Genomic DNA, 27,299 nt, shown 5'->3' with positions numbered 1-27,299 from the left:
CATCTTACATCACGAAAGTGAAAGCCAGAGATGGAAGCAATTCTTCTCACAAGCATCGCCCACGCCGAGACAAATTATGTGAACAGTAATCGGTTGATATGAATATTGAAGTTAGTGAACACACACACAGTCTACACAGCGCTGTGTATAGCTTAAAGAAGAGAGCAGCAGAAGAATACATAAATCTTGCCGAGTGAAGTCAAAGAACTACCCGTACGCTTGAACTACGATCAGTTGAAATGCAAACAGGGACACCGGCCTGACTATACAGTCAGTACCTACCTACTTAGTCGATATGGATCCGGCAAGTCGGCGAAAACTCTCTGTCACGGTGTTTTGACATGATGATGAGATGAGTTGGACGTGTTAGCTGTCCTGCACCCACACTTTTTGCACTTGAAGCGTCTCTCCCCGTATTAGTCGCAACTATATGGTTCGCCGCTTTTACCTCCGTGAAAAAATGGAGGCATTGGTTTATATATGTCTGTTCATTTGTTTGTCTGCATGTCTGTCTTTCCGGATACCTTTGGTCAGAATAACTTAGGAAGCTCAGGTTGGATAAAACTAAATTTGTTGCATTAGTGAGAAAGTCCGACCGGTCACACATTGAATCGATCCTTTCAGGGAAGAATTGGACGAAGTTCTTTAAATTTCTTTAAGTTCTGCCAGTTGGATACGGTCTTACAATAAAGTGCCAAGGAATCTTAGCCTGTTGTAGAATTTCCTTTGGGGCATGTTAGCCCTAGAGCCGAGGAGCTTGCATCTGTAGGCCCTTGAAACAGTTTGCCATCCACCTTTTCGCTTGCTTGCTACAGAGGTAACTACATTGGATGGTACCCAGGCTAACCTCCAAATGCTTTCAAGCCAATAATACAAAACACAGAAAGTTACTAGCAGTGTGATAAACATCACATTTATTTTTTCAACATGTCGAATGACTTGTTCAAATCAATACAGAAGTTACACAACCACTTTATAGATGAATAAAATATCCAACAATTGAAAAAAGAAACAGGAAATGGATTAGGCATTCTGTTGAACTTAAGTTTACTTTAGAAAAGGAAGGAGAAACAGGTGTCTACATATTTCTTATTGATAAAGACATGCCTTTTTTCAAAGATAAACTCTCACGTTCCCTTCCTTTTGGCTCCTTTCGTAACCGTTTCCCAAAACCCCTTCCCACATCTGGTCCTCTTGTAACCCCTTTATGGCCCTCGTCGTTCATACACATGATGTAGTTAACCCACATGTACACATAATCTATATACACAATATGTACATAAAATGGAAGAAAAAAAACATGGCTATTTTAACATACTATTTACATCTCTTTCAGTAATGTTCATTTTAGCACAGCTTTCCATACAGCAAGTTGCTAACCAAAAAAACACAGATTTTACGAAAACCTTACTAAAAGGAAAAAGAGATTCAACCACACATGTACTTTGAAATTCAACAGTTGTTCAGTAACTGACTTTTTGAGTAAAAGGTTTAAACTGGTAAATTGTTGTATCTCAGCCATCATCCTTCTGACGCCCAGTCGACTATGTGTATGTCCAAACCATTGAAATTTCTTTGCATACGTTGTCATTGTCTGTATCCAGATTCTAGGAACTACATTTTTTATGCATGTCAAGAAATTTTTGAGAAGTTAGATAAATCCAATACTTTGGCCTGAAATATTTTTTTTCCATAAGACGTCCAACATGGCTGCTAAAATAAACAAAGTGCTTCTTATGATGATGTAAAAAGCTTCTACAAATTTTAACTTAACTTGACATTTGAGAAACCTTGGTGAGGCCTAGGAATCTTAATGTTGTGTTTCTGACTACAGTCCTGAAAAAATTTGGGTTGGTAGGGATTCTGTTGTTCCGGTAACCAGAACCTTATTTTTAATAGGCCTAAAGTAAGTGGACAAAAATGTATTCTAGAGTAACATGTATGGTATGTTATTCACATCAATTTACCTCTAGTAACCTCTAGTTACTAGGCTCTTATGTTGCCACCTTATGACCAATATTTTGTGCGTCAGGCAAGTAAAAGTTAAGTGAGGTTAAGAAAATGAATTTCACTTTATCCCAAACTTTTGTGCATTAAGCTGTGCAGTTTACGGTTTTCTGAAACGCATCTTCGATGCATGTATTGCTTACATGTAGCTCTTATACTCCACACTGAGCAAATAAATTTCATGGTATACATGTCATCACCCTGAAGTAAAGCTAGCACCACATTCACAAGGCCAATGACAATGGGTTCATAACCTTAAAGAAAAGCTAGCCCCTCATTCATAAGGCCAATGACCATGGGTTTATACACTTTTATGGTCATCTGAGACATCTACAAAATTAATTCTGGTCTATATAAATATATCCACTTCAAATCTGAAAATTACCTGTCAAAATACAAGTTCATTCACAAGGAAAATAGGTTTTACACACATGTACACACATTTACAATTCTGTACGGATTTACAAACAGCTTCCATTCCCATATCTGATACTCTTTCTCTTTTCTGTCAACTCAGTTCTTTCCCTTTAGTCAACCTTGATTAAAGACATGACATTACATCTTCCAGTCTTTTCATACACATGTAGGTCCTTTCCCGTAGCTTTGTTTGACGCTTTCAGTCACTACCCTTTGTAAACATTCAACAATCTCCAACATCAAGTCTTTCACCAAGAAGAATTGTGCAGAGAGGTTGTTATTCTTTTTCATGTCAACAGTTTCTTAAACTTTTTTTCAGTGGTACTGGTTTATTTTTTGGGGGTGCAAATTATTTAGTTGCTAGTGCCACCTTTTTTCATTGTTGCAAATACATGTTTTCTCCTGGTTTAACCACACACTTCACACTGCGACAGTAAAGGGAACTTGGACAGCTTGTTGTTCTGCACAGACTTCAAAGTCTCCTGCTCATATTCTGTAGGTGAGGAAGGTCCTCACGCTGTTCTGTGAGCCTCGTGGGGTGTACGGTGAGCTCCAGTCCGACGTCGGGATGTTCGTCCCGTAGTGGCGGGACGATGTCGTGTTGAAGACGGGGAGGAGCTCGTTGGCTTCACTAGACAGCGCCTGGATGGGTGCAAATAGGTTCAAGTTTTACAGCTGCAGTTGGGACTTGTTTCCAGGATTATGTTCCATATGTAATTCAGTGTTGAGCAAGTGCCTGAATAGCTTCACCATGTTGGTAGGTCAGGAGAAAATGGAAACCCTTCTTAAACAACTTTGGCCAATCACCTGTCAGCTATTCAAGCAGGAAACTGTCATTGTACATGTCAGTGGTACAATGTCAGTTGTCGTCTTTGTATGAGGTTTATATACCTAGTATTTCAATTCAAAAGTATTTACTTATTTTCCTAATTGTCAAGTGTTAACATTACATTGTGAAACTTATCATAGGATTTACCTATCTTTAGCCAGAGCGGTGTTCTCCACGAATGTTTTAGTTTGTGTATGTAAGGTATAGGTACATAGACATTCAGGTACAGATACTAGATACACAGCCCTGTCCGGAAATATGTTTGAATTCCTCACAATGGGTTACAGTTTTCAGAACACACTAAGCCATCAAACTAGCTTCTGCCCTCCCTTAACTTTCAGAGGGTTGAGATATACGGCCTTATCAGACTGCAGTACCTACCTTCAGCCAGATGAGGGCGTCGGTGCCATAGCCCTCCTGCGACACCAACTGCAGGTCTCCCTGGAAGTACTTGGCATACAGACGTGACAGGGGCAGTCCATATCCATAACCAGCCTGGGAACAAGGAACAGTAATGATATTTAGTTATCAAGCACCTTGAGGGTGAACAAAATTGGAAGTTTCAGTAAAACACTGGATAAGAAGTTTCTTTGTACACAACCTAGCTGCAGTGTGAACTAGAACCAGTTAGTACTGCCCTTAGGATGGTCACCAAAACGTCGGCTAGGTATATAAAATTTCAACTTCAACTTGGGTTTACCTCCAGATACATTGTGACCTTTTCAGGTGCAAAGTAGGGTCCCAGGCTAAAGCGAGCAGGCCTCCAGCCTGGCCCGGAAAGTCTCAACTGTGGGAGACAACACGACCAGGCCAGGCAGGGCGTTCTACACAGGTACAGTATGTGGGAAAAATGAAAATCTATAATGTGTCTGTACGGGCGTAAATAAAACTTGGTTGTGTACAAAGAACTTTATATGTTCAACAATAGAAACTTAACAAAAAATACCCACCAGGGGTGCAGTTGTTGAGCCAGACTTGGGTGGCTGGGGTGCAGTGGAGTACATGTAGTTAAACAGGACATCTATGGCAGACTTGGGGATACCGCCTCCCTTGTCAGAAATCTGCACAGGAAAGAAAGTCTCATTAGTAATGAGAAGAACTAATTTGATTTGTATTTCATAGTTGGTTTACAAGCGAACTGCAATTCCCAAGGGAAACATATACTGGAGGCATCTACATAATTATGTAATTGGTATAAAAAGCTGAATAATGTACTGCATGTATAAGCAAACAAGGATAACACCAACAATCTATAGCATAACAATTTATCCAAAGAAAAAAATAGTATGTTTTGCATAGTGTCCTTCTTTCTTTTTCATAACTTCTCTACAATATTAGTGAGCTCTTTCTAGGGCCTTCTACATGTCTCTGTCACTATGACTTAAGCATGATTTCTTGGTTAATTTTCTGTACATATTCCACAAAATTTAACCAAAAAAAATTGTTTTAAACAAATGAAATAATCTAGCCAATACTAAAAATTGACCAATGAAATAAACTTCAACCCCTCTCCTACCTTAATGGTGAGATCCTCCTTTCCCAAGGACACCTGGCATTTGACCTTGGGGTAGTCCAGAGCTGCAGTACCGTGGTATTCCACTATGGCACGCATGGCGTTCTTGAACAGCTCAAACAGCATGTGGTACAAGTGGGACGGCACATACACCACTGTGATGGGGGACGCCTTCTTCATGCCTGAGGAGAAAACAATAGCACAAAAATATTCACTGACACTAACCCAAGCAAATCATTGTAAACTGCTACAAACTATCATAACTTCCTTTATTGTCCCAACATCTATAAAAAGCAACAAAGCCAATATATTGATAACAATACATACAAAGCATAACTTAAAGTCTCTCTGTTTCTCTGAAACATTACAAATTCTAACAGCTTTAGCAGGAGGTATTTCAAGCACATGGTCACAAATTCTAATGGGCTAGACCTGGACTAACTGTTGTCTGGATTAATCTGCTACCCATTTTTACTTGTGTCAAACCAAGGATATTAGTCAGACACATCTTATTGGACAATCCCTCTGCAAAAAATTACTAGTTTTGGAGTGTAGCACACTGGAACATGCAGTGGTCATTGAATGGGTAAAGCTAAGGTACACGTAGGACCAAGCCATATCTAGATTGGCATCAACAAATCACATCATCAGCTCTGTGATTGGGCTGCTTGCTCACTGGGAAAATTGAGTGCTCTGGCTTACGTGCAGGGTTGGGTGTATGGAGGATCCCACGGGACTGCTACTCACCGCTAATAGAGAAACTATCATACTTAGGTGGAATTTGGATTTGATCCAAGAGAGATTATCACTAAAAGGACATGTGTGCACAGTGTAGAGGTGACATTTTTAATACTGGAGCTTGGTTGGTTACAGGCAACATTGTCAATAAAACCTGATTGTTTTGGCATAATGAAAAACGTACTGCGGCATATTTCAACAGACAATTTGAGCCCAAAATTCCTTGTGGACTATCTTTAGTAAGTTGAGGACAATCTAACTCAAAATCAAATTGGAACTAATGCTGTAGTGATAACCTCCATTATAAGGTTGCCTCAAAGTCAGGTTGGTTCTAAACAATATCATCACAGTGTAACCCAGACAGAAAAATGGTATCGACAAAAATCTGCAATAGCCTGTTATTCAGTCCAACCAACTGTCTACAGAAGTAACACAAACTACCAGGTACTAGAAAATCCCATGATAGGCCCTTGGAATGTTGTTTGTAACTATCTGTAACATTCCACTCTGAGCTCTTTAGTAAATTAGTAGTATTTGCCAGCTGTTATCATAATCAATTTAAACAGCTACCACTGACAAATTGTACTCCAATGACATTATCTCACTTCCATATCATAACTAATAGATTTTACACTGCAGAATAAGCCTGAGTGATCGGTTTTATGCGTATGGAAATTTTATCCAATTATTACTTTTGTTCTTATATACAAAAAGGGGATAGATCGTATCAGTTCTAAATCCCATGGTGTGCAAACGACACTGTTCTTACAGTCGCTGAGGGGAAATCTAAAAGGGGTCGCCACGTATTGCCACATCTTCATGCATCAAGCTGAAAGCCTTTTTAGGTAATGGACCTGTACATATCTCTGTACGATGGGCCGTTTCAAGGTGTAGGAGGCACCCTGAGGAGTAGAGACCATTACTGGTGGGAGCTTATCTCTGATGTGTTACTTGTGTCTCAGAGAGGGCATATCTGCACAGTGGAAAATTCCATCTGCTGGGCAGTCGTAATGAAATTTGTTGGATGGTATCTGACAGTGTTTTTTTATAGAAATATGTGGGAAATAGTGACCAAGGTTTAAAGGACTTGGTCTGGAAATGGGATTTTCTAAGGCTTTGTCAATCAATCGTTCCCAGGCATCAGTGTAAGATGCATGGCAGCTGCAGACATGCATAAGGCTCGCCAGGCTGGTCTGCCTGGAGGAGAATTGCTAGGCCAGGCTCCTGGTAGTGGTATCTGTTCAACTCCCATACTCTTTCTTAAGCACTGAGTGCCCGTTGAGTTAGAATGGAAAGTGAGCGCTACCCACAAGTTATACTCCTCTTTATAATTGTCAGACACGTATCGGCTTTATATTTTTTCAAATGAAAGATAGCAGAGATAGTTTAACCTTTAGCACTCTGAAGTAGCTATGGCATCTAACTCCCAATTAAACAGAGTTAGGCAGCAGGGAGAAGGTTAAAGTATGGAAAACTCACCGTTATGAGAGACCAAGTCCAGTTCCGGCGAGGCAAGGTAGTACTGGTCACATAGAAACTTGGCATTCTCATAAGCATCTGTGTGGAGAAATGGAGTTGAAGTAGTTAATCATTTGTTAAAAATCTTCTGTCAAAATTCCATGTTCTGTATTGTCTTAGCCATTTGTTATAAAATAGCGGCTGGCTGATTTGGAAGCTTTGGCTGTTCTGATTTTGCACCCAACATCTACTTGGAGACCAGCGACACATCATCATCAATAAAGTTTTTCCAGTACGATCTGTCCTTCATGGCGGATAATAATGCAGAACCTGAGAGTCCAGTGTCACTTTCAATCAATGTCAATAAAGTAGTGTGAGGTCTTCCAACTCTGTGTTTTCCCTCGGGTAGCGGCACAACTTACCTAGAACAACAGACTCCACATCACAGTTGGGGTCTATACTGCCCACATGGCGAGGGTGTGTCTCTTGTGTTGGGGAGAACAGGAGAACTGAAGAAACGAAAAGAAAGAGAGGTATATCAGTACACAGTTTCACCAACAGCTGAAATTATACAATGTTGAATGTATCTATCCTGCAAAAGTGCAGGTTATCTAGTTAGCATATTGTAAATGCATCTAAGTTTGCAGTGATTGAATACTGTATTGCAGTAGGGGGGAAATGGAGTGTTGTTGTTGGTTTTTAGTTTGCCGTTGAAACATGGTGGTAAGACTAAGAGGGCAGAAGACAGAACAAGATTTTTTGTTTTTATTTTTCCGCCCAAAACGGCGAACATCAAACCACTGCATTTACAACAGTTATTTCTACATGACAAAAAAAGTGTAGGTCGTTATTTCAAGCCCTGCAATGAAGCATCCAATCTCTTTCAAAGTCAAGGTCACAGAGGCATGTATCAGTAACACAGACAATTTTTCAAAAGACCCTGAGTACTTGCTAAGAACAGTTCCTGGCTGTTATAATATATCCTTCCTGTCGCCAACCAGAGGGCAAACATTCGTGACCACATTCACACGCTCCACAGACCTTTAACTACTTCCTTTAAGGCTGCCAGGAAACATTCCCAGGTTCTATTTTCAGTGCGTGACCTTTATGAACAAGTCTGTGCAGAGAAGGGCAAAAGTTGCTGCATATTTCAGGAAACCAAATCAGTCTGGAAACTGATGTGCCGCTAGCAAAAAACCCTACTAGTACTACATCTGGACATTTGGGCAAGTTTAGTGAGATTGTAGCTGTTTGTCAGGAACAGAAGACAAGAACATGATAGAAGACAAAATAACTAAAACCTTAACACGTTTTCTTTAGCCACCTACTTACATAAGCCATTACAATTCTATACACATAAACTGATAAAGCCCTGTGTGAAGCTACTCTAGCTGGCAACTTGCCTATTTAAAACCCCATCCTCTGAGCCCTGGGTAATCCCTTGGTAATATGATACATTAACCTTCATCCCATCATTTTCCATCACGTCACACCCTTCTGACCAGCGCATGCCTGTCACGTAGATACACGTGCCAAGTGCTCTCACCACATTTCGAAGCATCACTGATGTCAGGTCGTGACGGCGGCGCTTTTCTAATGACACTGACTTATTCCATGGATGTAGGTTTAAGCCCGGATGGAATATCATGTGTCAAGTGGATGTTTAAACAGTTTAACTTTAATTTCAAGCTAGAACTTTTTGGTAAATCTGTTGGGATAGATATTTGACTATATTGTGTCTGTTCTCGACTTGGCTTCGCAAGCAAATATTCATGGACGTATCTCTTAAGCAGTTTACAATAAATAGTGACCCCATAGTTTGGACAACATCTGTTTGCATCATCTTTATACAGAGTGTAGCTTTTGTGGGACACACTGTAGCTTCATATGGTAGAACCCCAAAATACAATTGAAGTACACAGTTCAATGTACACATGACCTAGATTTAAAAGTAAAGGATTTTAAGACCTTTGCTGCGATAATTCTTAAAAATAAAGGTTTCTTTTCCTGAATTAAATTTTTTGGAAAATTTAGGCAAACACACAAACTCTTCTCGATAGGTGTGCTGGGTATCTTTGATACATGTATCTATGTTTGTTCACACAGTAAGAAAGAGATAAGCAGCCCACTGACCGTGTTGATGAATCAGCATCCGGATGCTTATTCTGCTCATGTAGAAGCGGTCCAGGAAGTACTGGATGTTGGAGTCGGCCTGGTGGTCGATGCCGTGTGTGTCCCTGAGTTCGATCACGCCCTGCGCCATTGTCTCCACAACATTGCTGTGTCGTTTTCTGATGTTATATAGCGTCTCTGTGAAACTGGAGGAAGTACAAGTATTGAATAGTTTGTCCACTTGACCTTGATGAGAAGCAGCCTTGTGGCCAAACAAGCATTCAAGGTAAAATAAAGGCTTTGAAATATTGCAAGTCTCTCCAACATTGCTGTGTCGTTTTCTGATGTTATACAGCGTCTCTGTAGTAAAACTGGAGGAACTACAAGTGACTGACTTTATACCATTGCAAATAGAATTTCTTATAACTGGCAATATTGCAAGTATTTTGAGCCCTGAAGAGAAATCATACAACACTATAGTTACAATGTCTAAGAGCAAAACACTTCATGTTGAACTTCATGCCTTCAAAAAAGCTAAATATGTAATGACCTTTCTTTGGACCAGAGAAAAGCCAGGGCTGACAGTACTAGTGAGTGGCTGACCAATCCCTAAGTCATATGTCTATCATAATATCATTGTTGTTTCTTTAAAATTTACAACAGTTCAGAAATCATCAGTCAATCAGAATGCAAAAAGATATGCCTGAAGAAAAAAAGACAAATCTTTTTTTCTGTAAAACAATTATTTGGACATATGTATTACAATAGGGTGCACTGCAATAATTTTCAACATGATCACATCCCACATATTCCTCAAGGTCCGAAATCTTTCTACAGTTCTCACAAAAACCATTCTCTCTAGGACAATCTTTCCCCTGCATAGCTCATGTTGAATGTCGGACGACTCGGCCCTTTACCAACTCGGCCCAGTCAACTCGGCCCATTTCCCTAGTCAACTCGGCCCATCTCCCTAGTCAACTCGGCCCATCTCCATAGTCACCTCGGCCCCAAAACCTCAAAGTCAACAGTTTGAAGTTCTCTGACAAAAAGACGTGGTCTGTATTAAATCAAGTTGATTGCCTATTAACGACGGTGGTATGGGTCTCCAAAAACCTCAAATTAAGTCAACAGTTCGAAGTTTTCTGACAAAAAACATGGTGTCTATGAAAATTATGTTGATTGCCTATCAAAAGCACCAGCGGTATGCAGCTCCAAAAACCTCAACAAGTCGAAGTTGTCCAACAATTAGGCAAGGAGACATTGTTACTTAACATGTACATGTATGTTACTACCCATGACACGGCGGGTAAACATTAAAAATTGCAGTCATGAGGTTGTGGTTTAGAAGGTTTTTTTTTTTTTTTTTTTGGTGGAAATTTGGCGATGGGCCGAGTTGACCTCGGCAATGGGCCGAGTTGACCACCGCGATGGGCCGAGTTGACCAGATTTGCGATGGGCCGAGTTGGAAATGGGCCGAGTTGTCCTGATACCGCTCATGTTACCATAGCAACCCTCCAAAGAGGCAACTACTCATCCCAAAGTACAGTCCCCTTGTACTAGATTATCTCCCAATGTGCCAAAGGGAATTACTTAATTCCAATCTGACAAACTATTGTTGCTAGGACGCACCAATCTTATATCCTCCAGTACCACAATCAAAATAAATGTGAACGCAAATTTAGTTCCTCGTTTATCAGACACTTTATCACCGTTTTTCTTTTAGACGAGCATGCTGACTGATACTAAAGCCGTGCAGCTGTATTATTCAGTGAATATAAATGTTATCTTTTTCCAATCATGGATTGTTGGGTAAAAGTATTTAATGCCATGCAGAATAAGTAAAAAGAAAGTCTTTAAAAGGGGTCAGCGGGCCTAGGTCTTGTAGTCATTGTTAATGTTGAAATTTCTGCAGTGGTTTAACGTTCGCGGTTTTCATGGTGACCTCTTTACTGTAAAAATGTGTGTTCTGTCTTCCTCCCCTCTATCTAACTCTCAATTTACTCCCTACTGCAAAATTAAATCCTCACAAACTTAAGGGCATACACTGTAACTTTCTCTTTTATTGTCCTGGGAGTGTCTCAAAGCAAAATCAGCTGTCCTAGCATATGGGCTGTTTGAATCTGTCTTCCTGAACAATTATACATTATATTGCAGCCTTGCAACCCAAATATTTCTGTTTCTCAACAAAAAGGGTAGCTGCAATAGAATTTTCCTTGGCTTCATATTAACATAATCATAATGCAATTCCTATCTACATGCTTTGTAAATCTCAATTACCTGTCCATTTAAAAGAAAGGTAGGCACATTGACAATATGATTCATATTATGAAAGATTATTCCTTTAAATAATCAGTTAGTATACAAAGCTCACAAGTATCGACATAAGAATAGTATATGTATAAACATATATTTTGTACTTACCTGTCAATAATCAAGGAATCATTTGGGCTCTTGTTCTCAAAATGTAGAATCTCTGTTAGACTCTGGATGTACCTGTATAACAGAGCACAAAGATGGAATACAGTCTGTAAAGGTTTGGTTGTAAATACATGAAATAATGTCATAAATCTCCAGGGTGTAGTGTCCTTATACTGTGTAATGTCCGTATACCATGTATACCATATAATAGAATTTGATCACATTTTTGTCTCCCCTTTTATCTCTAATAGTAATACCCCTTTCAGCATTTTGTCAACAATACAATATAATACAAGCAGATCTAAGGAAATGTAGTGTTCGTACACTGCCAATAAAAGAACTAAGCATGCCAAGTTTGAAAGAGTGCAACTTGTAAATTGCTTGTTGCTGTCCAAAAATGTTCAAAAATGCCATGCATGGCGTCACTTGTAATACAATTTTCTGTACTGAAAGTGGAAAAATATGAAACTTGAAAAATCGACCCAAGTGCAACACCCTTGTACACCCTAATCTAGGAATAGCCTTAAGTTCCGATGGTGTGCTGTTATTAAGCTCTGAGAATGTGCATCACCATAATCAGACAATATCCACTAAGAAAATGTATAAGAAATGTCACATGCATTTTGACCAAACTTTCTACCAATGACTAATCTAGTCAACAGTCTATCAACCTTATACCAGCTAAGTATGCTGTTAATTATTTTATTAGCTTTATTGCGACTTCAATTTTCTTACACTGCAAAATTTCAAGTTGCTTCTACAATCTATAGGTTTGTTTTTACTCTAGTAAATAATAAGCGAATTGGAGGTCACAGGCAGGTATTTCGAGCCCTGTAGTTATTTTTGTAGGAAGTTTCTCATTTTACAGGTATCATAATATCACACCACTTTTAATCTAACAATATCCAGTAGGATATATAAAGTAGAGTGGATTCATTCCTCAAGCTAACCGACATCTTTCACACCACAGTTGTCCCCCTGTAAGACATCTGGAGCCGAATAGTTCCCGTTTAGAACTTTTATTCCGCCTAGTACCCCGACCGGTTTCACTATGCTGCTCCAGATGTACTCACTGGGGTACGGCTGCGGTGTGAAAGATGTCGGTTAGCTTGAGGAATGAATCCACTCTACTTTACATCATCCAGTAGGAAAATGTAGAAGAAATGTCTGACCAGCTCTGCACGAGTTCGACTGACGGCATCTTGAGGAGAGTATCTGGCAGTAGGTTGATCTCCTTCATGATGTTGGCCAGACGGACAGGCAGTTCCTGCCGTAGGAAGGCGAACGACTTCTTCTCACACGCATTCTTGGACCCTGGAAAAAGACACAAGACATCACAAGACATTAGAATGACTTCTTCACACACACATTTTTGGACCCTAGAAAAACATACAAACTGCAGGCAATACGTTAATACTGGGGATCATTCTGTCAAGCTTGAAGCATAATGCTTTTTTGACAGCTCACACTAACAGCACAATATAGCTTTGCAACGGCTTGCTTTTACGTCCGTCACAAAGCACAAAAATGGATCAATCAACAAGTCTGCGAGCTCTAAATGATATTTTCGGCAGCAATACGCTCAGTGCCCACACAATCTTGGTGCAATTCTTAGTTATCAGCTGATGTTCGCAGGTAATCAAGCCCTGTTAAATACAGTATGACGGTAGATTTTCAGGCAAAAACTATGCAAGTACCTATGTCCATTTTGAAAATTATTCGACATTCTGATACATGTGTTATGACTTATGTGTGTTTCGTTTACGTGAGACGCTTGATACCTGAATCTGATGCTTATGCCTGAAGCTTTTTCAAGCTTAAACTTCACACTGCCATAAAGGTAGACATTTGGCACCAAATTGTATTGGTTACGGGTTTAGGCAGCAAGGAGAATGTAATCTCTCACACCAAGAGGTTTTAGTTCAATGCTATCTTATAACTCCAGATGTTTTCAACTTTCAAGTAAACACTTTGAACTGGCATTAAGAAAACTGCACACCCTGCTGATTGAGAAATCCATGAGTCAGTATAATAAGGCAGACTTTAACCCCTGTTTTAATCCTACTATGCAGTTCTGAGGTTGGAAAACACTTTAATGTTTGGGTGTGTTCCATTTCCAGCCTTCTGATTGGCTGTTGTATGTTGTAGGCCTTTCAAAAACACAACAACATACCTGGGGTGTGGGACACAGGAAAATATAATAACATACATTTTGCGATCAACACTCAAAATTAGTTTTTTTTGGTCAGACCACCAATAGAAGTATGAAGCTGAACTAAAACATTGTAAATAAATAAAAAAACGGGGCTTAAGAAATTGGATAATTTTGAAGGATTTTGTCAACAACTACAGAGGTGTGTCAGGGGTGTGTCCCATTTCCTGGCATCTGATTGGCTGATTTGGGCTCATACCCGGTCAAAGACCTTTGGTCAAGGTGAACACGAGGGGCCCCACTGGGATTTTTATTGACAAAACCTGCAAGAATAATTTCACTTCCAGACAATCTGTAGGGCTATGATGATTTAATTGTGGCACATAACATTGTCAGTTTGGACCTATGCTATAGTTCTGGCAAGATGCAAGTATTCACAGCACAACTTTGCGCTATCAATAGTAGAAGTTTTACAAATATGACGGGACGACATGCTATAACCAACTTGGTAAGTTGGTTGCATAAATTTTCCACTAGCAGCCCATGGAAAATAGGGCTATGGAGTAAGGTCAGATAGCCATAAAGGGATTTTACCAAAAGAAATTGTCAGAGACAAGTTACACCAAGTTAGCAAAATATAACCACCATTTGGAGCCTCAAAGCAAGGTCGCTTGTCATACTTATACTCATAGTCTTGTGACCAGGCCAACATATTATGTAAACACAAGTGAGGGTGTGTTGGGGGTGTGTACCGTTTCTAGAACTCCTATTAGCTGTTAAAATACCGATGTCATCACTTACATCAGCAGGATTAAACCTTTGACACCAATTACTCAAAACATGGGGCTGTAGCCAGAAAAAACAAAGATTTAGAGCTGAGTAGAACATACAATCAATCAACAGCTAGGGTGAACATAGTACTTGAATATCTGTGAGAACAATTAGTAAAATTTCTTAAATCCTCATGTTTACTTCCACCACATCTAGCTATGAATCTGCTTTTCACAACTGTCCCTTGTTTTGCACAACAAAACAAAAACACCTGCATGGCCCTGGCGTAACCAATGACGCAAGAGCCTGGGGGTGTGTCACATTCTAAGACCAGCCATTGGCAGTTTGAACCGGTTCATACAATTTGTTGTTTTCCCCTTTCTTGTAGTTTCCAGACTAATAAAAACTGTCTAGAGTCTTGTAGAGAATTCTTAAGATCACCCTGGAACAACAAGTTGTGGCCTTATACAAAAATGTTCTACCTTAGAATTAAACATAGGCAAAGTGGAAATGCTATTAGATGCTATATGTCATGTGATAAATAGGAAGTAGGGATGTTCCTTCATAACCCTTGCTTCTCCTATTGAGTCAGTTAGTCCTCACTCTATGTATGAGTTCAGCATATCTCAATCATTGTGTTTATGACTTATATAAGTTAAGGACTATTCATGTAACCTGTAACCTTGAAGTGGCCTTTGGGTCTTGTTAGTCTTGACCATTGCATAAAAAATAGCCTTCAATTTTCTAAATCTAATCACACAAACTTTCCGTGCACCTCTAAATGCACAATGGTTTAGGGGGAAAATTTTGCCTGACAAATGTTAAATGGCCATACTAGTGTTTAATACAAGCACAAATTTCTACACCATAAAGATAAACTATATACAGCTGAATATAGAATAGCATACAGGATTGAACAGATCAGTGGGTGTGTCATGTTGACATGGACTTTGTTCACATCCGATGATCGACTGAAAACAATGTACACATAGGTGATTTATTTGGGTCATAAAATAAACCAAACTAGTACAAAACACTCCAAAAAGATGTAAACATCATGATACAATTTTGCCTTGATTACGCTATTTTCCTCTCTGGTTCTACACATAGTACATGATAAAGTAATGGTAATTAGACTTTTGCAACCTTATTATCAAGGTTTCTAATACTGATGTTTTGCTAAAAAATAAAATAGCAGCTTTATCTGTACCTGACCTATGCCAAGTGTACCAACCACAAATATGTACCCTGTTCTATAGCAAGGCCAGATGTTGTGGTAAGGATGTTGGGTCTGTGTGCAGCTGTTTTTATTCAGAGTTAACTGTCAGTAATCGGCCTGAGAACATCAAGTACAGTAAAAGAAAGAGTTGTTTTTAGCCTGGCAGCAAAGTCAAGAGATACGTGTATGCTAGACACTGGTCTACTGCTCAGTTTCCGCCGAAAATACTTTAATTTCAGGGGTATAATAGCTGGTCAGAAGTTGGTGGCCCCATGCATGAGGGAGAATTATATGGCATCTAACCTCTACACATAAAGGAACCCAACAGAAGAGTATGGGGGACCCGGTATGCTTGGACGATAAACGTGTGCCACTTGTCCTCGTTTGTGGAAAGGACGAAAACTATAGTCTGTACATGTATCTATAAATATAATAGGTTTGGATACTGGGCAAGTGGTCCTTGAAGAAAGAAGATGATGCAAGAGTTGTTCTTCTGGTTTCTTTGACTGCGGCATGTCTGGTCTGCATTACTAAGAATCAAAGATCATTCCAAACATGTGGAGACAGGTCAGACCTAGTGTTTGAAACCACACATAGTCCAACATTGAGAGAGCAACTTTACTAGAATCACTAGATGCAAAATATGGCTCAAAAATGAGACTGCTATTTTGTACAAGGTCACTTGAGTGTCTGGGTGGAGCACTGTCTGCAGTGAAAATATAAAGACTGTCTACAATCCATACAATACATAGTTATTGAGATACTTTTCTACTCCTGATCTCAGCTTCAGTCTTAATTGTTGCAAACTGTTTTATCACAATCACATCACAACACCTATTTCTGTTTATGTTGAAATACAGGCATGAATCCATCAAAATGACAAAGGTGAACCACTGCCAGCCTGACTCAGTGACTGCCAGTCAAATGAATTAGTCCTGTATTTAGGTCGGAGCCCCTCCCCCTTTTCAGGGGTCACCTTGGCCACTGGTCCCTATGTGCCACTATTACAGTACTCGAGTTGCAAACAACAACATCCAAATGAAAATACTTTGGACACTACAACCGATTCACCAAAAATTATGTTTTCCATGGTTTTCACAAGACCCTTTTCTGACAATCTGAAGTTGTGTTGAAATGGTGAAAAGGTTTAATTGACAGGTGTTCATGCTACATGTAGGTAATATAACCTACAGCCATGAGAACAAAAAGAAAGGATTTATTTCTTCCTGTGGTGTCAAGTGACTATAGTATTACCAGCCAGTCACGTAGGCTGTTTGCAACACACTTACCGGCTGGCCGGCTACCGACGACCCAACATGCATGTAAACATTTCTTTCACATCATCGGCTACTCAACATGCATACTGATATTGGTATGAAGAAAATTGGTCTGGCTTGAGAACTAAATATTCAGATTTTCTGACCTATCTCGAAAACAAGACCTTGTATTCTAAAATGGACAATGCTATTTAAGAGATGATGACTGATAAAGCCAAAACCAACCAGTAAAACTTACAAGAAGAAGAATTAAGCATCAATTACTTGAACACTTACATTCTAATTTGTCTCAAATAGCCCACAAAAGTAGAATGTAGTACAGTAGAGTCAGCTTTCCTTAGTTAGAACCACACCAATTTTCTTGGAAAGAAAAAGAAGTTATAGTCATAAATATTGCCGTGTTTTTTTGAAGCTAAATTACAAACTTTTTGCAGGTGGTTGCTTCAATACGGCACTAGCATAAATACAGAATAGAGTCTAGTGATTTTTACAAAAATCATATCTACGCACTTCAAGACAAAACATGTAACTATAGAACACAAAGTTAGTTTGCTAGATTAAAATCCAAATGAAGTCTAAACATAAACAAGTGTATTCAGCCCATTTGTCAACAAAGACACACCCACTGTCTGGGGGATTCTTAATGATCCCTTCTACAAAACTAGGAAACTGTTGAAGGCTGGACAGGATTTAAGGGTCAATGAATGGTTCTTAGTAAGTTTGTATGCTGTATAAGTTGCAAGTATACTCAGGGGATAACACAATAATATTTCAGTTCCAAATTACCTTGAATCTAACAACAAATTTGCTAACCCAATGCACAGTTTTAGTGTTTCCCTGTGCTTTTATTTAATCTATGTCTGTTGGAATTCGAGTCAAACCTTTCAAGAAGCCGAGATACGAATGAGTATTTGGGCACATCACGTAAGACCTGCAAATCACCCAAGTACAAAAATGTTTTTGTTTTGGCTACGTTGGTCATTGTATTTGTAGCCATGGATGTAAGTTATGAATAATTTACAAACAATGGCTGCTTTGTAAAGGACATATTTTGTGATCAATAGACGTCAGTGGTACCTATAATTCGGACCGGATTTTTGTAGGATGATCTGTTCTGTGTTTAGAGTATCAATACCAAGAACTGTGTCCTGTTGCAGAGAGAACTTCCGGCTCCCCAAAGTATTTCTGGTACATCTGCTTAATTTTAGAACACCCAACAAGACTGTGACAACCAATGTTTCATTATCACAACACAAGGGGATAGTTCCTCACAACACAAGCAGCGTATCATTAGAACACAAGGCAGTAGTTTCTTACAAGGCAACGTTGCCTCAGTCACTGACGAAGGATGGTGGAAAGTTGCAAAATCTATCCAGTTGCTCAAGTAACTTTTGTACTGTGCACAAGGCAACAGTGTGGATTCAAATAAGCAACACAATGCAGACTTACGACCAAAGTCCAAAAGCTTCTTCAGAGACAATGGGGAGGGGTGGAAATTTCCGTAACGGCTCAAGGCCTTGTTCAGCTTCTGCATCATCTGACGGCTGCCCATTGCGAGTGTTGTCCAACAACAGACTGTGGCTGGAATCTCGTCAACAAATGTTGAGAACACTAACGATTTCTCTGCTATATATCACAACGCCGGCTGGTGTATACCAACTGTCCGTGTGGTATTGTGATATCTGGTGGCGTCAATACGACCTTTTAAAATGTAATGACATCAGCAAACCGGTCCGTTTAAGGTATATCACACACGTCATTCAAGACCATTACATGACAGAGACAACCCGTCTCATGACAACATTGCATGACTGCCCTATGCTGGTATTGGCCTGTCCATCAAAACCTGGGCAACCAGTCATGGGTCATATGTAAATTAGCTCACAATGAAAACAAAGGTCACTGTCCTGTATATATAGCCTAACTTTTAACTGACCAACCACAGAAACCAACATGTAATTGTTTTAATAATAGTTGCTTTCCAAATAGCTGTTTATGTCTGATTTTCAATGCTTTTAAGTTTGTTTTTATTTTTATTTGCCCAGGGGTGCTTACGTGTGGATGCGGTCAAACAGGGTATCCCTTGTCAGGGCCGCGCCAAAAATAAACATTTGGCGGCATCAATGGAAATTTACAACTAACCAACGGTGCCTTTGGGTCAAACCTTACAACATAGAATTATACTTTCCTCACATATCGTAATACACACATGTAGATAGACTTCGACCATACACATCTTCCCATAGAGTGAATGAATATTGAGTTAGGAACCTCTTTTGCAAATAAATTTCATAGCCGACATATCCACACCGGAAACAATCACATAGGCCCTTGGTCCCAAGACTTTCACGAATCATAATTTTGTTAGCTGTCAACAACATGGTATACAAAATAATCGAAGGCTTTGGCAGCAGCTAAGATATAGATTTAGTCCGTAAAATTGATTCAGTATGAAGTTTCAGTCCGCGCCGCTTTCCGTTGATTCGAAATGTAAACATATGCAGCCCATTCGAGTCATGGAAAAAAACAGGATCTGACTAACGGTACATGCTGTATACTAAGCGGTGTAACGTCACAAACGGTCAAACCATTGTTCATTTCGGGCAACCGTTATCAACAACATTGGTTGTAAATGAACCTAGATGATTAATAAATGTAACAGGTTTCTCCACTTACTCACAAACTTGGTTTCCTGAGTATTTTTGCCAAATTTCATGCATTTTTCTTGAGAGGAAAAGAAGGAAATAGCAGGCTTACCGAAATCAAGGAACTGTTGTATAGACAACGGCGACGGTGAGAAGCGAGAATAGTGGTCCACTAGAGCCGGGAGACTCTTAAGAATCCTCGGGGAAAGTCTCATCATGCCTGCTTCTTCTGTTATAAATAAATAATTGACCAAACTTGCTACCGTCCTCTTCCGCCGGCCGGTGAAATCAAAGACAACCTGGCCATCGTGCGGGCCGGTATATATACCAACAGTTACGTCATGGAAAATAAGAGATTCTTGTCTCTTATTGGTCAATCTGGAGGAGTGTCTAATCCCACTGATTTGATTGGCTGTTGACGTGGCTAATTAAAATAAATACGTGACTGAAATCACGCGAGATCGGATGACGTACGACATGTCTGGGTCTAGTTCTAGCTTGCTCAAGCTGCCTCCTACCGAATATGTCGAGTCCTGCATATGATTTTAGACCCCAATCATAATACACATGATACATGTACTGTTTTGCGCTCAGTCCAAGTAAGGTCGCTTATCGAAAACCATGGAGTCTTGTCTCGTAAGACGCACATTTTGCTCAATAGTTTTTATGAGAAGTTGTGTTACATGTAACGTTAACTACTCAGAATATTGTTATAGCTCGTTATTCTGTCCATGTCAAAATTCCATTGTAACGTCAGCAGGACTAGCCCTTTGTAATAGCCATATGCTAGTTTGGCAGCCCTGGGTGTGCGTGCTGAACAGCCAAACCAATGAATAAAAATGAAAATAAAGGCGCACATTTTGAGTTTTCCATGCGCTTTTGCTTACGTATACTTTCTTCACTGTTTTGGGGCGACAGCTCAATGGCGGACGTATTTCAGTTGGTTTTACAATGAAATAAAAAAAAGGGACAACTTTGTTCATCTTTCATCATTTTATTACTTTAATACATATAATGTTATAGCCATACTGTTCCAAGTTCCAACCCATGATCGAGAAATCAACAAAACATTTGCTATAAAAATGTTTAACCTTAGAATGTACAAAATGAACATGTATATAATGTCCTTGTGTAATGTTATCAAAGAATTAAAACAGAAAGTTTGAAGGTAGCTGCTTTGTGTCTGTTAACAGGTTAACGTTCACTTATATGTATTATGGAATCGAGGAAGAGTAGTGAGTGTTTCGCTTATGTAATGCTACACTAACTACACTACAGATCGATTGAATTGATGAATCTGCAACCATGGTAACTAATTACTTATATATAAATGTGAACTGAGAGAACAATCAACATTTACAGATAAATGCTCATAATTGTTTTAAAAAACGTTGAGAAATGAATGCTAGAGTTCAGTTGGCGATAACGTTAATTCATTACAACTCCATTGTGGCAAGACATCATTTCATACCACAAAACAGGCCTAAGGCTCAAAGTGTCTAATAACTTTAACATTGCATTGCAGATTCAATAGCAGAAAATTCACGTAATCCTGGCAAGCATCCAAGGAATGTTTTTCTACACAACACAACACAAGCTCTATTATGCTGTTGATTAGCTATTAAAATTGTATTAGATGATAAATTTAATCCTAGCCTAATCCTAGTGGGGTTTTTTACCATATAAAATTGTAAGTTGCGTACATTTCTACTTGCAATGTAGATATTCTTCCTGCAAATTGATTTGCATGTTGCAGGTGGCGAGGGTATTTCGAGCTAAAATTTAGGGTTCACTATAAGGCGTTGCCAAAATACCATGTCGCAATATCGTGAGAAACGTCGAGAAATCGCGAGAACAGCGGCTTGCACATGCGCTACAGCTGGGGTCCGGCATGCGAAGTGTCGTGCCAGAAGAACCGGACAAAAATCTTACAATATTTCCCCAAGTTTCCTTCTTTTTCCTGCCTTAAGGACCTGATCACAATGGAGGAAGGTAAAGAGGAGGTCGCCTCAGCGGTAGAAGGGGTGTCAGAAGAAGAGGAAAGAAAGGTAGACCCCGTAGAAGATGCCAAAAGTTTGGATGATTTTTTCGCCAAAAAAGACAAATCCAAAGGCAAAGGGAAGAAGAAGAAAGGGAAAATCAGCACAGACGTTCTTGCAAAGGAGCTAGAAGGTCCTGGCAAGAAAAAGGTATTGAAGAAGAAGAAAGAAAAAGGCGAGAAGGTGGACAAGGGGCCTAGTAAGGAAGGATCGCCGGTGGAAGAGGTAACGTATGAATTATCTAATAAAAGTGTGGGAGGGGGGCTGACAAATTATGTGCGTTATGGTTTGTCACGTGTACGAAGATCTAGTTCTGTCTAGCAGACTACGTCATTGACGTAAAGGAGCGAATAAACTGCTTAAAAACAGCTGATGATATTGTATGAGAAAGAACACTCTGGGGATCAAATGAAGCTGAAATCATATGCAAAGTGTGTGATGATAATTTATTTCATAATATTTTGTAAATTTATTTCATTACATAACAGATTGTTGGCAGTTTCCAAGCATGTCTTGAACAACTGTTTTTTTTTCAAAACACTGGTGTTGATGGTACACCCTTTCAATCTTATCTTTAAGTTTTTGAACTGTTGTAAAACGTACCACAACAGGTTCTAAAAAAGTAAGTCATCCATGAAAAATATTCATTATGAATAAATATATAGAAATATTTATTTATTGATAAGAGATGTAATGTTATTTGTTTTAAGTTATCCATATGGCATGAAGCATCTTCTGATGGCTGCAAAGTCAGCCCAACACAGTTGCAAAAGAGGTTTTCAGTATCATCAGCCACTAAATATGCTTGAAGACGAATTATCTATTGATTGATTGAATTCCTCCAGGATGCTGACTGGATACAGATAGAAGAGCCAGAGGAGAAAGACTACAGCGGACTAAGGATAGCATCCCTGAACATCAGGTAATAAGAATAAAAAATCTTACACATATTTTAGTCGTAACCATTTAAAGACATTTAAGATGGCTTTAGAATTTTCTAGATACACACAAAAATAGTTAATTTCAGTTCTATTACTAATAACTAATCTAACAGCACAACAGGATTTTACCATTAATACACTCATATATTCATTGTCATCTCAGAGTACAGTGCATTTGTACCACCTGCAAATACAGGTAAGTGCAGATGAAAATGAAGTTATGCAGGTACTTCTGATTATATATAGTTGGGTTTCAACACAAGTTTTCGAGTCAACTCAGGACTGTGCAAGGAGAACTTTAGGCCACTCAAGTTGCGTTTTCTAGTAGGAAAGCATCCACTTGGGCAGCCCAAAGCTCCCCACATTCAGCCCTGAGTCGACTCCGAAAAACTTGTGTGTAAATTGGGCCAGTGTCTACCTCACATCAGATATCCACGTTTTCAAGACATTTTTCAAAAGGTCTGGATAAAACTTTTTTTTGAATGTGGCAGTCTAAATGTACTTATTGTACTATGAAAGTTGAGATTTAGTACATATCCACCACATTCTGTTGAATATTGTGTTTTGTGTGTGTTCTATTCCCAGTGAACAGAGGCAGGAAGAACAAGAGCCATCTCCGCAGGAAGAACAGGAATATGACGAGGCTGGAGAACCGCTCCCGATGCGGGAATCTGCACAAGGACCGTGGAGAATGCCAACAGGAGGGGGGGAGCAGCCCAGCGCAGTAGCAGGTAAGAATCGTCCTGTCCCTCCCTAATGCAAAGTGGTATCTTCCTATATGTAAATTCTGTAGAATTTGGAGAAACAGAACGTGCTCCCTTCAGGAGTCGACTCCAAGCACTACAAAGGATTTGTATCTGTATTCTTAGCAAGGCATGTTTGCTATATTTAAGAATACAGGTTATTTGTGAATGACAAAGACTGGTTTGGCTATTGTCTATAGATATAGTATAGATGTATTTAAATCCTGGTACATTTCCTTCTAGTAGTCCTTGGTAAGATTGAACTTTTTTGCAGTGTTAAGTTTGCAGTTGAATTTTTGTGACCTCTCTCTACGAACTCATTACTATGTGGACATACAGTACATTGTATTTTACTACCATTGTTTCAACCGTGAACTCAAAGATAATACAAACTTGTGATTTTCACAGTGCTATGATATCTAATTGCCAGGAACTTGGTAATGTAAAGCCCCCTTCACACTTATGTGTATATACAACTATTACAAGTTCGCATGAGTTGCGTATGAACAAGTTTTGTGTTTAGGTTAAGTTTGCAGCTGAAGAAGTCATTTCTTTGGTTCGATAACTAGGCTGAACAACGGTGGGTCAAAGTAAAAATCAACTTCTTCCCCACAAAATGTATTTAAACCAAAAAAAATATTAATGCACAGCTCCTGCGCACTCAAGATAAATGTACGCACAAGTGTGATAGGGCCCTAAATTGATTTTACAGTACTTTATTTTGTTTGTTTGTATGTCTGTCCAGAACCACCACCAGAGCCAACCCCTGCTCCAGCCCCAGCCGCTGCGGGCGCTGGTCCCAGCAAGTACATCCCTCCCAGCCTGCGTGCCGCCATGGCCGCGCAGGAGTCACGGTCCACGCCCAGCTGGTCAGGGAGGCAGCGAGGTTCCCGCGCTCCACCCGAGATCACTAGCGAACAACACTTCCCCTCACTGGCCGCGTCTCTGCAGGATAAACCACCGGGCATGGGGTGGGTGGCGCCATGTTTGTGTTCTTCTTTGCAAGCAGTTCATAGCACATAGAAAACTTTCAAAAGCACATGGAAAAGTATGAGAGTACAGTCAAAACTGCTCAAGAAGACCACTTGGGACGGATGAAATGTGGACAATGAAAATGTGGATAGATAATAAGTAAAGACAGTATTCTTGTTTCATTGGGAAAAATTATCTAAGGAACCACCAAGAAGTGGTCACACTGGCCAGGTGGTCCTTATGTAGAGGTGGTCACTGGTACAAGTTTGACTGTACGAGGGCATTGCAAGGGAGTGGGGAGACTGAGGAAGGGATAGTGCAGAGTTTTAGAAAATTGAGGTGAAAATGGGGCATTGTAAGGCTTCCTGAAGGTGAAAATTATGGTCAGACAAGTTTCAGTTCAAGACTGAGGTCACCTGTTTCCTGGCATGGTCAGTAGTGTCCACTTCTGACAGAGTCTACCCCAAGGGTAAGAGGGCGCATGCTGAAAGAAGGAGGGCAAAGCATCCTGTTTTTTTGTTCAACCCCACAAAAACTTCATGATGAAGTTTGTCCCCACCTCCTGATGTGTACATTCAAGTTTAATGCTGTGGTAGAGTTAGACATTAACACCTTTCCCTGCATACTGTATTACTCACTTTTTGCTTACTCTTGTTGTATTCAATCACTATGATATTTCAATCCATTTGAAACATTACATTTTTCTCTTTAGTTTCTTATCCCTGGTTTCTAGATCAGTGTCTTCAGTCACTCCTTCTTCACTGTAGAATATTTCTTACAAAAATTGCTTTGTCTTTTCACTGCAGCAGTTTATTAGGCCTTTGTCAGTTGGTATGAATGTTGTGACACTTTCTTTTTTGCTCTTATTTCTTGCCACCTCCCTGTAGAAATTTTTGGTGAGTATAGATGACTTGTGGTAGCATGGCTTGTGTTGAAATTGTAGCGGTGATTCAAAAAGCACAACATATACTGACTTTATGTTTCTCTCAATGGGTTAGTGTACAAAAAAAAGACATCAAACTTCCAGTGATGTCATTGTATGAAGGTCTTTTCTGTCTCCTTCTAATGGAAGGATGGAACAGCTTTTCTCCACCCATTTAATTAAACAGCCAACATAAAAATGGATGCTCAAACAAGTGTGCATGGCTAATTTTTCTGTCAGTGTAAATTTGAATAAGCGGGTTCATGGTTCCAACTTAGCATGTGCAAGGTCTTTAGTCTCAGGGGCCTTGAACTTTGACATATAACCCACAATGAAACACTCTGCATGTTCAGTTGGAACCATGAACTTGCTTATTGTTCCTTTTTCTTGTAATACTGAATGTAAAATGTTGTAACTAAAGGTAAATGAGTAACATGTATGTTTTTGCAATGTTTTTCAGACAAAGGAGAGCAGCGGAAGAAAACCGACAGTTCTCTACGGTGACGCGAGGAGCGCGGGGGGTGGGCGGTCCGGAGAAGAACGCCCCCCTAGAGACACAGAACCCGTACGCCGCCCTCAGTAGACGATAATAAAACAGCAATAAATTTAGATAGTTTGTAGGGCTCGAAACTAATCATGCTCCGGTGGCTTTTGGGCAGATACAACTCTCTGACATTGGACTGGTCTGTCCTCGTAGTTTGGTCACTATGTGGCCACAGCAAAATGTATGGCCCCAGCACTGAGGTGGTGCCAAAACTTGAAGGGACCTTGCCAATTGTCTTGTCCAGTGTTGTAATGGGTTGGCAGAACCTCGTTGGAGTTTTGCATTCCTCTAAAACTTTGAAATAAATACGATTCTCAAGAGAAGAAAGAGCAAATGTAAACTGAGGGGAAAAACTTGAACACTTGTGTCAGGATTAGCAATACAGTGATGCAGCCATTTTATCTCACACAGTGTATGTTACTTGCTGGATTATCTTTATTTTCTTCAACAGAATTAAGTATGAGCACTTTTCTTTACATCATTGACCAGTGAATTGTAGATCAGATATGGGCCAATTTACAGAAACCTTTACCTGCTTGGAAAAATTGAGAATTGGGTAGTGCAGGGAGGAAGCGAGTTGTTGCCATGACAAGATGGACCAGACCAGACCAGACACAGTACATACGCAGCCCATATGCTTTGTCATGGCAACATAGAGCAGCCCCTTTCCATTTGCCATAATTCCGATCTCTGTGAAAAGGTCTATTTTGAACAATTGTTGAATATGAAGTTGATGAGGGGAATTCATTGTTTTTGGTTTTCTGAGATTGACTCATGTCATGAATTATTTACTGCATAATCCAATGTTTGTAGGGTATACGAAAAGCTAGATTTACAGTGCTCTTTCCACGGAGGCCTTACATATAGCCATTCTGTGTCACATGAAGGTAAAGCCACTGCACTGATTAACCATCACATAACTACGGCCACCTGGGTATGCTGTTAGTTTCGAGACTAGAACCTAGTCGCAACCAGGCCCTTCTGCAGGCTGAAAGAACAGCAGAAATTAGCTGAATAAGGAGAAAATTTTACCAGAGGAGTTGGCCGGCAAGACCAATTGAATCCGACTAACTTCTCTGTTAGAAAAGGGAGAATTCTTCCTTTTTCTGCCAATTTCTGGTATTTTTTCAGCCTGCAGTAAAGCCTGATGGAGGCTAACTAGATCCCACGTTTCAGTCTTTCCCCAAGTCCAAGCAGAATGCCCGTATATTCTGGATAAACTGATAACCGTCACAAGAACACATGAATTGCTCCTTCAAATTGCTGCAAAATTTGCTACTTTAGAAGCTGGCAAAATGCTTGATATGTATGTTGAATAACATTTGATGGAAAGGGTTGCCTTGGAGACAACTCTTACCACAGGGACTGCCAAATGCTTGGGGAAACGCTGGGAAGAAAACTGTTCTGTACACCAGCTTTGATCAGAAATGTCAAAAGAAACCAAATATTTGTCATAACTTCAGTCATATGCTGGGTAGTTTTTGTCACTGTTCGTTCCCAATTTTCTGAAAATTAAACCCTACAGCCCACCTTATCTGATGTTGTCATACTTGTAGAGGAATAAGGCTTTGGTAAATACAAA

General features: G+C 39.7%; 2 protein-coding genes across 3 annotated transcripts; one reads left to right on the top strand and one right to left on the bottom strand.

Moving 5' to 3' along the window:
• Window positions 1–887: 887 nt before the first annotated feature.
• Window positions 888–19,859, bottom strand: LOC136446256 (pyruvate dehydrogenase (acetyl-transferring) kinase isozyme 3, mitochondrial-like). Of its 2 annotated transcripts, none has more exons than XM_066444595.1 (10): window positions 19,669–19,859; window positions 12,665–12,806; window positions 11,496–11,567; window positions 9,096–9,280; window positions 7,385–7,471; window positions 6,984–7,061; window positions 4,770–4,948; window positions 4,204–4,314; window positions 3,635–3,748; window positions 888–3,066 (listed from the first exon to the last, which is right to left on the bottom strand). In XM_066444595.1, exons 1-10 carry the CDS (start codon window positions 19,772–19,774, stop codon window positions 2,911–2,913), a joined length of 1,230 nt encoding a protein of 409 aa, XP_066300692.1. In that variant the 5' UTR covers window positions 19,775–19,859; the 3' UTR covers window positions 888–2,910. The 2 variants fall into 2 exon arrangements, with proteins under 2 accessions (XP_066300692.1, XP_066300693.1); XM_066444596.1 differs by lacking the exon at window positions 19,669–19,859 and adding an exon at window positions 18,361–18,700.
• A 1,546-nt stretch (window positions 19,860–21,405) lies between these two features.
• LOC136446257 (protein CDV3 homolog) lies at window positions 21,406–27,251 on the top strand. The gene is made up of 5 exons (XM_066444597.1): window positions 21,406–21,820; window positions 22,441–22,517; window positions 23,122–23,267; window positions 24,025–24,250; window positions 25,634–27,251. The coding sequence occupies exons 1-5, from the start codon at window positions 21,425–21,427 to the stop codon at window positions 25,761–25,763; spliced, it is 975 nt and encodes a 324-aa protein (XP_066300694.1). The 5' UTR covers window positions 21,406–21,424; the 3' UTR covers window positions 25,764–27,251.
• The last annotated feature ends 48 nt before the right edge of the window (window positions 27,252–27,299 follow it).

The sequence above is a fragment of the Branchiostoma lanceolatum genome, chromosome 12, assembly GCF_035083965.1.
Source record: "Branchiostoma lanceolatum isolate klBraLanc5 chromosome 12, klBraLanc5.hap2, whole genome shotgun sequence".
Lineage (NCBI taxonomy): Eukaryota > Metazoa > Chordata > Leptocardii > Amphioxiformes > Branchiostomatidae > Branchiostoma > Branchiostoma lanceolatum.
Note: the sequence above shows the minus strand (reverse complement) of the source record. Positions and strands in the feature narration are given on the sequence as shown.

Excerpts from the sequence above, each read along its gene's own strand:
- LOC136446256 (XM_066444595.1), bottom strand. The coding sequence starts at position 19,774 with ATGATGAGACTTTCCCCGAGGATTCTTAAGAGTCTCCCGGCTCTAGTG. Across the intron at positions 11,568-12,664 it reads GTCGAACTCGTGCAGAGCTG|GTACATCCAGAGTCTAACAG; the intron begins GTCAGACATTTC and ends TCTGTTATACAG. Across the intron at positions 9,281-11,495 it reads GATTCCTTGATTATTGACAG|TTTCACAGAGACGCTATATA; the intron begins GTAAGTACAAAA and ends TACTTCCTCCAG.
- LOC136446257 (XM_066444597.1), top strand. The coding sequence starts at position 21,425 with ATGCGCTACAGCTGGGGTCCGGCATGCGAAGTGTCGTGCCAGAAGAAC. Across the intron at positions 23,268-24,024 it reads GCAGCCCAGCGCAGTAGCAG|AACCACCACCAGAGCCAACC; the intron begins GTAAGAATCGTC and ends ATGTCTGTCCAG. Across the intron at positions 24,251-25,633 it reads GATAAACCACCGGGCATGGG|ACAAAGGAGAGCAGCGGAAG; the intron begins GTGGGTGGCGCC and ends AATGTTTTTCAG.